This window comes from Ochotona princeps, chromosome 3, assembly GCF_030435755.1.
Source record: "Ochotona princeps isolate mOchPri1 chromosome 3, mOchPri1.hap1, whole genome shotgun sequence".
Lineage (NCBI taxonomy): Eukaryota > Metazoa > Chordata > Mammalia > Lagomorpha > Ochotonidae > Ochotona > Ochotona princeps.
The window spans coordinates 110,969,872-110,984,407 of NC_080834.1; the positions used below are offsets into that span (position 1 = coordinate 110,969,872).

The 14,536-nt window shown below is 36.5% G+C and overlaps 2 protein-coding genes across 4 annotated transcripts in view; one reads left to right on the forward strand and one right to left on the reverse strand.

The window, feature by feature from the left end:
• The window catches only part of NAALADL2 (N-acetylated alpha-linked acidic dipeptidase like 2), a 1,067,904-nt gene that overhangs the window by 462,999 nt on the left and 590,369 nt on the right, over positions 1 to 14,536 (reverse strand). The window lies entirely within an intron of this gene.
• LOC105942147 (RING finger protein 141-like) lies at positions 1,104 to 1,572 on the forward strand. Its single transcript, XM_058661083.1, has one exon. The coding sequence runs from the start codon at positions 1,212 to 1,214 to the stop codon at positions 1,500 to 1,502; it is 291 nt and encodes a 96-aa protein (XP_058517066.1). The 5' UTR covers positions 1,104 to 1,211; the 3' UTR covers positions 1,503 to 1,572.

Sequence of the window (14,536 nt, forward strand, 5' to 3'; positions counted from 1 at the left end):
GGCCCCCGGGTTTCAAACAGGTGCTCATATGGGGACTCCGGTGTGTGCAATGTGAGAACTTCAGCCGCTAGCCTACCATGCCAGGCCCAAGAACTGAGATTCTGATAGAAGGAACGGTTCTAGCTTAACCTCACATAGTAGTAGGTGTGAGAAATGTCTCCAGGGTCCTTTTATAGGAGAATGAGCATTAATTCCATCAATAAGGGTTTCTGCTTCCACATATAATCAACTCCTGAAGACCTCATTTTTAACAACATCATCTAAAGACTTAAAATTTCAATTGACAAATTTTGAAAGACATAAATATCCAAACCATAACTGTGGTACAAAAATGTTCTGCCCAGGCATATTCATTAATTTATCATTTAAAAAATTTAGCATGCCTATTTTCTGTATTAATTGTACAAATTTTATTAATTATTAACTACTTAGAATTATAGTATTCAATAGTCTAGATATTTTTATGAAGACTCCTTTATTTATTTTATGAAAGGCAGACTTACAGAGAAAGGAGAGAGAAAGAGAGAGAGAGAGAAAAGATCTTCAATTGCTGACTCACTTCTCAAGTATCTAGAAATGTCAGAGCTGTGTCAGTCTCTCAAGGTGGACAGAGGGGTCCCAGGCACATGGGCCTTCCCCTGCTCTGTTTCTAGGCTGTTTACAGGGAGCTGGATCATAAGTGGAGGGCCTCGAACCAGTGCGCATATGGGATGCTGGCGCCAGAGGTGGAGACTTAGACTTCTACACCAGGGCGCCAACCCTAAAGGTCTGGGTATTTAAAGATGTTATGCTTTTTACACCACCAAATAAATTTGCAGCAACGCATATTATGCATGTCACTCAGATGACCTGACTGAAGTTTAGAAGTGTTGTAAGTTTTGGAGTCATGCAATTAGTCATTGTCAAAGTCTGAATTTAGTTGCACACGTGTCTAGCTTCTACTCAGCTATCCCTCTGTAATGGTTGTATTCATGAACAACCTCCACTGAAAGATAACTTGGGTAAGGCTCTAGAGATGACTTCATAATATAGCCACTGTTGCATCAGTTCTGTCAGAGCAGTAATCAAATATCCTGCATTCTGGCCAAGAAAAACATCTTCTCTTTGAGGTGCAACCTGGGTCTGATTCCTCTGCCTTTTGGAAAGTGCTTGTACGGGTGGTGCGTACCAAGATTAACGAAAGTAGTGACATTGTGGAAGCATCACGCATTATGAATTTGTACCAGTTCCTTCAGCTTTATAAAGACATCACAAGCCAAGCAGTGAGGGTGCTGGCCCAGAGATCCACCTCTCCAGAACCTGAGGAAGACGCATTCTCTGGAGCATCTTGTCAGGCCAGTCTTTGGATGGGAAGGGTCAAGCAGCTGACCGATGAGGACGAGCGTTGCATCTGCATGGATGGGCGAGCTGACCTCATCCTGCCATGTGCTCACAGCTTTTGTCAGAAATGCATTGATAAACGTAGTGATCAACACAGGAATTGCCCTGTCGGCTACAGATGACTGGAGCAAATGAGTCTTGGGTGGTGTCAGATGCGCCCACTGAAGATGACATGGCTAACTACATACTGAACATGGCTGATGAGGCCGGCTGTGAGCCCCGTGAAGTTCTGCTGCAGGCCACGCACTTCGGTCATGGATGAAAACTGCTGTGGCACAGATAAACAATGAGTTTCTCCACCCTCCTATTTTTGTTATACTCACATGATGCCCCATGTTTTTTATATGAATTATCCATGTCTTCCACTGATCATTAAAAAAAATTTATGCACGATCTATCACTTTAGTTGTCAGTTGGGGGGGGGGGGAGGGTATCATGGCTTAGTAGACTAAGCCTTCTCCTGTGGTGTCAGCATCCCTATGGGTGTCTCTGTGTCCCAGCTGCTTCACTGTGGCTTGATAAAACATGGAGGATTGCTCAACTCCTTGGTTCATGCACTTTCACGGGAGATCAGAAGAAGAGGCACCCAGCTTTGGATCTGCTCAGTTCAGGTCTGCCTTCTCTCAGAGGGAGGCCTCTCTCTCTGGCTCTTCTCCTTCTGTCTCTGACTCTTTTAAATAACATAATTTAAAAATATTTATATCAAAGTTGGATTTACAGAGAGTGCCAGAAAGAGAAAACCCCATCTGCTGATTTACTCCCCAAATGTTCACAATTGCCTCACCCAGCCAGGCCAAAACCCAGAGCCAGAAGCTCCATCAGCATGTCCCATATGGGCAGCAAGGGCTCCAGCACTAGGCCACCCTCTGCTGTGTTAGGAGGCTCAATAGCAGAGAGCTCAATAGGAAGAGGATCAGCTGGGGCATGATCTGTGGTTACAGGCAGCAGCTTAACCCATCACTCCACAACATCAGGACCCTGTCTCTGCACATTTACTCAATGGATGCTTAAACCATCAGAATGATGGCAGAATGAGTTTGGTGAATCCAGAAGTACTTAACATGTCAGAAGAGATTATTTAAGTCCCAATTCACAGATGATTACAGTGTGTGTTTTCACAAGCTGAACTTATCACTTGGTATTGACAGTGACAATGGGTCAGAATATTGTTCATGGAATAAATCAGTGAGTTACACAGTTTGAAGCTAGAATCTACCAAGACAAAAAAAAAAGACAGCCAACAAAACTTACCCTTATACAAATATAACAATTTCCTAACTTTGTGCAGGGATATTTTAACATGGTCACAAAGATAATACTAGTTTATATTACTGTGGAAAAAAAAAAACACAAAAATATGAGTGAGGCTACTCCCCAAAGACGGAAGTGAAAGGAACAAAACACAGTCCTGACGGGCCTCAGAGCCATTGACTAGGAGTGATTCAAGTTTTTGTTAATTTTCATTTAAATTAACAGAGGAATTTGTGGAGATCTCAGTATATACAGCCAATAGTTAAACACCTATTTTTTTTTAAGTGGTAAAAACCATGAAAGACGTATCAGGGGTAGAGAGAACTAGAGCATTCTAGCACCTATGAATTGAGTCAAGGCCTAATCTGAGGTTCAGACGGCATTTTCTCTATAACTTATAAAGCTATCTTCAAGGCTTATATATGAAATTTGTTGTTGATTAATAGGAAACTGACAAGTGTTTCAAAACTGAATTTGCCTTGTTTATATCATTAAAGGAGCCACTAGTAGCATTTACTCTTGAAACATTTGTAAATAATAATTATTCTCAACAATGTAATCACTAAAGGCACATTCACTTCACTGGGTAATTGCAGCTTTGGAGCTTCAGATGGTTTCTATGTGATTGTGTTCAGCAGTTTTGATTTCTGGACGCTCTCTCCTCACTATGGCACAGCAGTAATATCACTTCCTTAGTGGGTTGCCTATCCTGTGCAAATCAATGAATATTTATTACTGGGATAGAAATCTGACATTATTATCATGCTTCACTGCTACCAGAGAAGTATGAAATGGTAAAACAGAATCAGTGGGAAAAAACTAATGTAGAAAAAAAATTATTGCCAGCACATGCTTGAGTTTTGAGGAAATCACAAGAAATTTTGAGTAAACATTCCCTCTAGGAAACTATGTATCTTAGGAATCAGTAAACCCAGTTTGACTCTGAAATGGAGTCATGTGAAATTATTTTCAACTCCATTCTTGGTTAAGAGCCATTCATGATGGAAAACCAAACAGAATGATGTGCATGTTTGCCTTCTGCTGAAGGTAGAACAAGAGAGGAGACACGGCATAATGTTTCATGATGGATATTCTTTCCTGGGACAATGCTCTCCCTAATTCACATCCAGTAAGAGCTATTCTTTGAGAATTTGATGGGAAATCACTGAAGTACACACAATGCCAATTCAACTTCTTCATATTTTTTGTTTGTTTCCTTGTTTCCTAATCTTAAAAAGACACCAGTTTTTCTTCAGTTAATAATGTCAAACACATAACACTGATGTTGCTAAATTCTCAGGGGTCTCAATTTTTTATGACTCTACTAAAAGTATCTTGAATTGTATAGAATTCAGGGTACAAAATAAAATACTTCCCTGCCAAAATTTTTAGTTCCATCTTGCAACAGCCTTTTTGAATATTCTATAAAGGAAATAAATATAAATATAATTACCAACTGATATTTGTAAACTATTATATATCATTGGTGATTAAAATATAATATTCTTTACCTAAATCTCATAGAGCAATTGCATATGTATATCACAATTAAGAAGAAAAACTCACAAATATACGAATCTTGATATGTATCAACTGCTAGGTTTTCAACTTAACTTTTTGATGTGACACTTTCTTTCAGAGCACCTACATATCAGCTGTTTTCTCCCATTTGACCTGCTAAGTAGCCCATTTTATCAAAATAAAATAGTACAATGAGTTTCTTGGAAGACAGCCAGAGTTGAAATGTTTGATGAAAACAGCCAATAGCTGATTTAGTTTGGCAAAATATAACTCAGCATCCCACGCTGCATCCTACAACAATACAAGTATGCTATTAGACTATTAGCTAGGATCTATTCAGAGGTAATGTGAAAAATATTTAACTAGCATGCACCATAGAAAACAAAAAATCACAATAGATTCTCAGCAACTGGCTCGGGTGTGCCGTAGAGTATTCACTGGAAGCCACCTAGTCATCAAACTAAGGAAACATTCTTGTTTAAGGGGCAACAAGGAAAGCACAGAAAGGAAAGAAAAAGTGTGCAACTTTTCCTTAAATATTTGGCTTGAAGCATTATGATGGTTAATTTTGCATGCCAACTTGACTGGGCCACAGCAGTCAAGACACTTGGCCAAAGTTACTCGGGCTATCTCTGAGAATGATTTTAGGTAAGATTAATATTTGCAACAGGACAAGCTGTCATTTTTGTTCATTGTTGTAAGCTTGAAAGCTGCATCCATTAATTTTCATAACAAAGTGTAACATCAAATTATATACTATGTACAATAACACTGATCCTTGAATTAATATAATTTATAATACTTTCTATGGAAAAGAGTTAACACTATATTATCAGAAATAGAACTCATTACAGAGCCATAGAAACAGAGCTTGTGGCTTCGTTATGGAAAAAAAACAATCAAGCAGAGCCTACAGAAGACCAATGGACTCTAAAAGGGAGATCGACAAGCATAGCAGAGAGGATGAGTTAGTAGGTGGTGCTAGGAACCAGTAATTTTAGATTTGGGACCTAGATAGCATTCAAAGGGCCAGCTCTTCTCAGTGTCTTCTGGAAATTTTATTTTCATTGCTCAGCTAAAAAAGTCCATAGCAGGATGAAAACTCCAAAAACTGATTTTTAAGTATACTAACAAAATGCTAGGGTTTTACAAAACAACTAATTTAAAGTCTTAGTTCATCAATTAAATAAAATTAATATACATTTCCAAGTATTATATCCATCAACAGAAAAATTAAATGAGCAGATCACATCATATATGCTGCAGTGTGCTCAGAACCTGAGCGGGTGAGATTCATCTGCACTATACTAGGATAGATGGAATTCATTCAGAAATGAGTTATTTTTTTAATAATGGCACAATTTATCTATAATGAAAATATTTCTTAAGGAACACTCAGGCATAAGTAAGATATTGAAGTAAATAGTGAGTGAAGTTAATAATCTGGAAATATTGTCTAAATGATATCTTGAATTAACTCAGTAGCTCTACAGATATTTATACATGGTCTCTCCCTACATGCTTCTGGCTAGTGAACAAGAAAAGAATTTTAATTTTTATTAGAAAGCCTGACAAATATAAATCAGAGTAATTTCAGGAATTGATTCAGACATGGAAAGAATTTGAAGAAGTCTTAAGACAGCAGACATCTCTAAGCTTTATTCTGTTTTCTGAGAACAAGGCACTCTGTGCTACACTCCTGAGATTTGACTAACAGTCAGGAGGGGAGTGCTGCATCTCAAGCCTGGCATTTTGTTTTTCCTTTTAAGATTATTCATTCACCTGAGTCCAAAAACCAAACAAATGAGGATGTCTTTGTTTACAAACACAAGGACAACTCTCTTATTTCCTAGCCATGTATTACATAAACTAGGGTTCACCATTGTTATGATTTTAGAGGGTTTCTTTTCCTATCTATTAAAAAACAGTATTGATTTCCTATGGTGGAAAAATCAGATTCTTATAATCTTCAAAGAGCAGGCATTGTTAAATGATTGAGAGTTTTAAGTCATTTACATGAGTTTTGAGAGAAAAAGACAACAATTTATGGAGTTGATAAGCTAAGAACTCTGCTTCTCTTATCAGGCGCCCAACAAACAATACTACTTCTTTTAAGTTATGCTTTAAGCCATGCCTAGAAGAAATATCAGAATAATGTTTTTCATTTCCAAATTGAAAATGGAATGCAATGAGAAAATAAACTATTCAAATACACCCTATTCCATCCCTGAAAGTATTACCTAGTTACTAAATGCCAGTGCTAAATGTTTCTTGATAGCAGGCAGTGCCATAGTAGAATGTGTTAAGCCTCTGCCTGTGGTGCCAGAATCCAAATGGGTGCCAGTTGAAGTCCCAATCAAGCTCCCTGTTAATAAGCCTGAGAGAACCCTCAGCCCTGTTCTTGTATATGAGAACTGGAACAAGTTCCAGGCTCCCGGCTTTGGACCAGCTGAGCTCCAACCAGTTGTGCCTATTTGGGAGTGAACCAGCAGAAGGAAGATCTCTCAGCTTCTCTCTCTATAACTTTGTCTTTCAAATAGAAATACATATTTTGAAAAGAAATGTTTCATAGTAGCATTATTTGTACCAAATTTTTGGAAGCAATGATAGGCAATTTTAGGCCATCCTTACATCTACATCCTCTTTAAACATATGCACAAAAGAAGTATTCAAATTGTAACAATAGCTATAAATTCTTCACCATTCTTTTTCTAGTTTTTAAAGCATTCCACATCCATTTACTAAAAATTGTGTCTCTCACCCAAATTAAAGTAAAATTTGGGGCAAGAAACTAATTTGATCTCAAGAGGGACATCAGTAGTTTCATAGTCAGACTACTGTGAGTGCAAGGGTAAAGTTAATTAAGTTTTCAAACTTGCTTTTGAAAGGCACAGTGACAGAGAGGTCAGGAGGAAGAGGAAATAAAGTCAGCCACCTGCGGTTTAAGTGGAGAAATTATTGTTCTTTCTTCTTTATTGTGTACCATGTAATATTTTTTTCTCACTTAGTAATCAAGTTCATGCTACCATACATGTAACTGATTCTATCAATGCTTAAAGAATGATAAATCATTTTCTTGCTCTAACCAGCACACGTGGTTTCTTGTGTGCAGGATTGTTTATTTTTCCAAAAGGAAGAATAAAACAAACACAAATGAACACCAAATGCATACCAGATTTGTCTGATAGAACGGAAGTGCTTTGTGAAATATACGAAGTTATTTCTGTTAATGTCACCAATTTTATTTCATGTGGTTTAAGATAGCTAGAAAATATAGCATATATCATGCAGACAGGAAATATTAATCTCAAATTTTAAAGGAAATTTATACTTTGTGCTGCCTGTCTACCTAGTCACCATGTATACGTGAGAGCAGAAGAAAGAGGTGATATGATTTAATATGTATATTATAAATGCAATCTTAACATATTCATATACATGAATTCAAATTCATCTCATCTTCAGAAGAATACTATCAAGACATTTTTAAAAATTGTGTCTTCTTCTCTTAGTAAATACTGTATTGATAATGTCAATGATCCTGATTTTTTTTTCTTTTTTTTTTTGGCCTGAGTTTGAAAGTTTGTTATTGACCATTGACTTCACTGTTTTGGCCACTTCTATGGAAGGCCATTTCTGGTAGTGAACAAATCCTAAAGAAACAGAGGATAAAGTAATGTAATCATCACCAAAACAGACACACTCTTGTATCCTCCATTCTTAGAAGCAGACATACCCTTCACTCCCATCCCTTCAAAACCAGAAAGCACTTATGTCACAAGATTCTGGATGCTGGAAAGCTGAGGGCTTAGGTGGCCCTGGAGCCCCTGTAGATTTCAAGGAGCTCACAGCTGACCTTGAAGCTGTTCCTACACAGACAATGTGTTGAGAAGAGAACATTCATTGAGTTATTTTGTCAAAAACTAAGGTGGCATTTGTTAAGTGTTTATAAACCAGATAATTGCTTGAGTTTGAATGATATTTTAAAGTAAGGACATTTAGTTTCAAGGAATAAAATGAAACCAAAACATGAATCTAGCCAACTTTGTAAAGATCACAAATTTTTCTGACTCTATTTCAGTTTTTATTTATGCTTTTAACTAAAACATGGAGCAGTTTTTTCTTTAGTCCTTTATAGAAAGCAGGTGAAACAATTCTTTTTATTTAATCAGCAATCATGTGACATCATCATAAAAAGAACATGAAATGATCAAGAGCCTAGACAATCACTACAAATGTTGCCTTTGAACAAATGTAAGAACAAATTGTCTAAAATTACTCTACAATTTAAAAAGAATGAAATATCTGCCTTTATTTACTAAGACCTAACTTATTAAATATTGCTTCCAGGACATGACTTCAAGTTATGTCCCTCTTCTAACGACACAGACTTCTTGTTTTCATTGTTTAGCCTCTTTCACATCCCTCACTCTCAAATACTTTAGATGTTTTCAGCGGTAACGGGACATACTTCAGATACCAGGTTTCATGCTTCTGCTGAGATGAGGCAAAATGGGGTGTTTCCCCAAGCTAGTTTACCAACAATATGAAATGTGGACAGAAGTTAATCACACATATTTGAATGGAGCTATACTTTGAATGATAAAATAGGTTTTTCTGTGACAATGTTGCTTTATTTTTTAAACCAGGATAATCCATATTGATTACCACTACAAAAGAGAAAGAAAAAATTCCCAAACTAAAACCCACAAAATTTATTTGAAGCAATGTAACGGAATGTTGGGGTCAAGTGTTCAAACTTTCCACCGTATCACTGCATAAGTTTGGAATTACCTAATAGCCCCATGCTCAGGTCTCAGTTAAAGTTCTGGGTGAGAGCTACAGAATATTTAGTATGTGTTATTACAGTTTGTTTTGCCACACAAAGAAAAGAAGGCATTCTTATATCTGACATGACTAACAGAAATCCTAATTAAACAGAAGCATTTTAAAGTTTTGACTACACTGTAAATTTATCCTTTTGGAAATCCTCGAGCATGAAATATCATTTTATCATAAGGGGAAAAGAAGCTCAAGATCTATAGCATTGGAGAGTTCTAAAAATTAAATATCCAACAGGAGTGCTGTATTTGGCTCAGGGCTTTTGCTCGGCTGGTCCTCACCTCTCAACTCTTTAATATCAGTAGTATCCTTTGGACTCACTTCAAAACCCTAGGTAACTCCCAAGCCATTGTGGAATTAACAACATGGACTGTATGATGAAGAATTTCAAATTAAGCTTTTGAATTTGTTATTTATGCAGAGAATGGTAATGAACAAATAATAATGGCAAACAATTGGAGATCAGTTTTCTAAGTACCTGTTTTCTCATCACATATTCTCAAAGATGTTTTGTTTTAATCCAAATGTTCATTTTTTAAGGAAAGGTTCATTATGAAAAATGAAACTTGGGGGACCCAGCATGGTAGCCTAGTAGCTTAAGTCCTAGCCTTGTATTCTCCAGGATTCCATGCAGGCACCAGTTTATATCCTGGTTGCTCCACTTCCCTTCCAGCTCCCTGCTTGTGGAGTGGGAGAGCATTTGAGGACAGACCAAGCCTTGGGATCCTGTACCCACATGGAAAACCTGGAAGAAGCTCCCTGACTCCTGGCTTTGGATCAGCTTAGCCACTTGAGGAGTGAAAGAGCAGATGGAAGATCCTTCTCTCGGTCTCCTTCTCCCTGTAATTCTAATTTTCCAATAAAAATAAATAAATCTTTTTTTAAAAATTACACTTGGCAATTTTTAAGGTCTAGATCGACCATATTGCTATTTCACTTTCATTGTTTTAATTGCTTAATATTTAAACTTGTCTTCATGTTACCTTTGTATTTCAAAACTTTACATGTCTGTTTTGTAGACTTGAATTTTTCATTGTAAGTAAGCTCAGAGTTAAATATAAAACATTTCTGTGTAACATTCTCCAATATATTATTTGATTTAAAAACAAAGGAAAACAAAGAAAAAAAAACCAAAACACACAGAAAGTAGCAACAGCAAGCCTGTTTTGACTCCATTATTACATTAACATCTTCACAGAATCTTCGATATTCTTATGGAGTCTAAAGTGGAAAGGGGCAGGCAATCTGCCTTCAGTTTGTGTTTTCCAAACTAAAGTAGATGTTTTTGCTAGTTTCTGTTTGTTTGTTTGTTTGTTTGTTTGTTTAAGGTAGAAAATATATTTAAGTCAAAGGTGCGATTAGAGATGATAATTAGAGGGAAGAAAGAGAGAAATCAAGATACAGAAGTTGGATGGCTAGCAAATGGTACAAAAAATTTCTCATCTTTTCAACTTCAAGATCAGATGCCTGCCGGGAAGTGTACAGATAATTGTGCGTACTGTTTCCTAGGATCTTGTCGAAACCCAAGGCAATGCATACAAGAGCTTATAAATGGAAGACTGAAAGTCAAGATAACTTTCTAGTTCATTTATTTCATCATGAAAGAAGAAAGAAAAACCTTTATTCGCACAAATTCCTAACATAAGTTTGCATGAGTTTTTCCTTTGGAAACTCTAGGAAAAGTGCTTCTCCATTCAGTAATTAATTCCATGAGCCATATGTTCTTGACGTTTGTGTGCAGCATGTAACGGACATGTTTATAAGATGAATATCTATTAATATGTAGAGGATCTTTTGCAGAGACTGTTGTAAAATTCTGCTCAATTTTTATCACGTTGGTCTTCCTGACATTATCACTCTAGATCGTTCACCGTTCTCAAAATTTCAGGAAGTAATAAAATCCAATATAATATCTTCTGCCATAAAACAGCCCAGATGGTTTTTAGTAGGAATTAAAGTGTGTGGTTTTGAAGAGACATAATATATGATTTTATGTCTAATACACATTCAAGTCCCAGATTTATTGTGTGTTTTAACCCAAAAGGGTAGATAAAAAAAAAAAAAAACCCGATGCTTTTAATTAAAGGTATATTTTCCGTCAAAAGAATCAGCACTTTATACTTGAATATAAAATGAAAACTGACATTAAGATACACACTACAGAAGTTTAGCTTTCAGGCAGAATTTTGAGCAGTAAATTCTTTTAGATGGTAGCATGGACTTTTTTTCCTAAAGTAGTTGGTGAAATATTTTAATAATTCCAATGAGCACATTGACAATGATAAGGATAAATGTCTTCAGTTAGAACAGATTAAATATTCAACTGCCCAAGGGTTGCACATAAAATAAACCAAATTTTTGAAATTTCCTTTTTGTATCTAACTTCCCTTTATATAGGGGCTGTGGTGATGTATCAATTTCTGTGAGCAAACTACATCTCAAATTGGAATTGTAAATAAGTGCATAGTTGAAGCTGCAGACTCTTTCAATGGCGGATATACGCTGTGAACTTTTGCAAGAGGTGTAAAATGTGTACTCATTACATCTGACAATAGGGCTATTGCATCGAATAGCACAACAAGACCAGAATAACCCTCTAGAAAAGTCTTTTTAAATATTTTGTTGTGTTTTGTTTTAATGACAATTCCATTGACAGACATTTTAAATGTGTTCCTGGATACATACAGTTGAGTCCGTGCAACTTGAAATAGGAAATAAAATGCATGAGTTTTGCAGTCCCAGATTCAAATTCTCCGATTATGTTTTAGTGAATAGTGTCATTGCAAAGTAGAAAACCACATGGGCTCTCGATTTACTGAATGCAATGCTGCTAAAACACAAGGTTGTGGAAAGTACTCAATCAGAATGATGTCACCTGATGCAATATAGACAACATATCTCACCTGATACAATGTAAGAATAATTCTACACCACAGTGAATTTCAAAAGAAATCCTCCAAAGGCAAAGAAGTGTTGGAGGCTGCTGCAAATATACCTGAAAGTTAACATACCTTGAGTAAACCTCTGTTTATTCTGGTCGGAGTTTGGCTAATCATATGCTGGCTGGGAATCCTCTTTTGCTTTGAACGTTTAACCATAGAAGATGGTTAGAGTGGGCCACTCAGCTAAAATGTAAGAGTATTAGAGTTGAGCACACATTTATAATTGCTATTTTTCTAAGAAATGTTAACTACAGGCATCCATGAGACAGCTAACTTATTCAACACATCAATTTTCAACCCAACATGTGCCAAAGATTTACACATGGTGGCAAGAGATGGAGATACATGTGGATCTTCAAAGACGTCATGGAAAATGCATATTATGAAAAAAAGCTATTCATCATTTTCGAATAGCTTTGTTTCAAAACACACACTTCTCATGTGGCTGGCAGCATCCGATTATATGAGTCACCATCTTTGTTCCCCATGTTGGCCTTAGCAGCAAGCTAGAGTAAGAAACTAACACAAGTGTTAGATCCAGGCACTCCAACGGGTGCATGCTGACTCCTAAATTTGTCTTTCAACTCAGTTTTTCTTTTTTTTTTTAAAGATTTATTCATTTTATTACAGCCAGATATACACAGAGGAGGAGAGACAGAGAGGAAGATCTTCCGTCCGATGATTCACTCCCCAAGTGAGCCGCAACGGCCGGTGCGCGCCGATCCGATGCCGGGAACCCGGAACCTCCTCCGGGTCTCCCACGTGGGTGCAGGGTCCCAATGCATTGGGCCGTCCTCAACCGCTTTCCCAGGCCACAAGCAGGGAGCTGGATGGGAAGTGGAGCTGCCGGGATTAGAACCGGTGCCCATATGGGATCCCGGGGCTTTCAAGGCGAGGACTTTAGCCGCTAGACCACGCCGCCGGGCCCCCAACTCAGTTTTTCTAAGAGCATTTTGAAGTATGCTCATGTAACACTGGAGAAGTATAGACAACATGTTTTCATTCTAATAAGGATGGTATATACCAAATAATATCCCCCAAATTAATAAAATAAACCTGTGGTACTTCTTTTATTAAAAATAAAGGCTATACAGTATTAACCTGAGTCCTGATGCACTCCATGGGATCACAGATACATGCCCTGAGAAAGTAATTTTGTGTGATCTATCAGGCAAATACAGCATAAGACAAAAAAAGAACAGGGGAAAAAACACATGTGCAGGAACCTAGCATGAATAAATGTTGAGATGTATTTTAGAACAAAGGAAGATAATACCCAAGAAATAAGATTCTATATAATGAGTAACAGAGATGTGAATACTTTAACAGGATTATAGATGATACTAGGCATTTTCATGTTTAATTCAGTGGAAATCTAAGAGGGAAAAATAAACATGGAGAACAGATGAAGACATTGTTTCTGGAAGTAAGACCACTGAATTAAGCCAGTGTATTGCTTCTAATTCGTTACTTTCTTATATTAGTGTTTGAATCCACAGGCTTACCAAAGCCTTACAGTTTTCAAAAAGAAAAAACAGTTTAAAGCATTTAGTTTGGATAATAGTCAGATAAAGCTACTTATTATCTGCAATGGATATCTTGCTCAAAATATGGGTGCTTTACTTTGTGATAATGCTGAAAGTTTGAGAAGGCAATTATTTAATTTTTTTCAAATTACATTCTTAAAGAAATGCATTATACCTTTTATACTCTATCCTATAAGGATGTCACTGTCTCAGGTGGCAGCTTACCTAATACAACACAAAGCCAGCTCCCATAAAGGTTATGGTAAAATGCAGACTATCAATGTCTAATCTTAAATTAGACAAGTAACCCAGAGAACTGTCTCTAGGGTGTTGATTTCTGTAAACTCATAATTGCAAATAAAACCATTTTACCTTATATTACAAATAAGTATATTATATGGTTTTCAAATTGTCCAGGTTCACTTTCTGCATTAAAAAAAATTGCTTAAATGTTCTGTGGAATAGAGAGGGCAGTACTACAATGACATATTCTTGCAGAAAGCAGGCTTTCAGCCCTCAGTATTTATTTGATGTCAAATGTAGCAGAATCAATGCATCATACATTTACATTATCAAGTAAATGGCTAGAAGCAAATTTCACATTAGGATGATAAACATGACTATTAACAGAAATCAGGGTCTCCGGTAATCAGATCGACCAAGCTAATTCATCTTAGCCCTGTCATGATTCCTTGGCTCCAGAATGACAACATTAAGCATATGCAGTGAATTACAAGTTATTGGAATTTTCAACTCCTATGTTTAAAAAATATGGACAAGGGTTGGGGTGACCTGAATTCAATCCTTTAGCTTCTTTTTAGATTCTATTCTGGGAATGTAATAGGAGTGCATCATTAATCTAGATGGAACATTTTTCTGTCTCTTTCTCTGTGTATCAAATACATCATGATAAAAATTATCAAAATTGCAGATTCTTATCACAAAATGAAATCTGGTCAGTTTTATGCAAGTAAAGGTACAATATATTTTAATCTGGTTAAAAATAGAAAAATCTGAACTTCAATAAAATAATCTGTAGATAAAGATGAGATACAGTGGTGAACGTAAGACAAC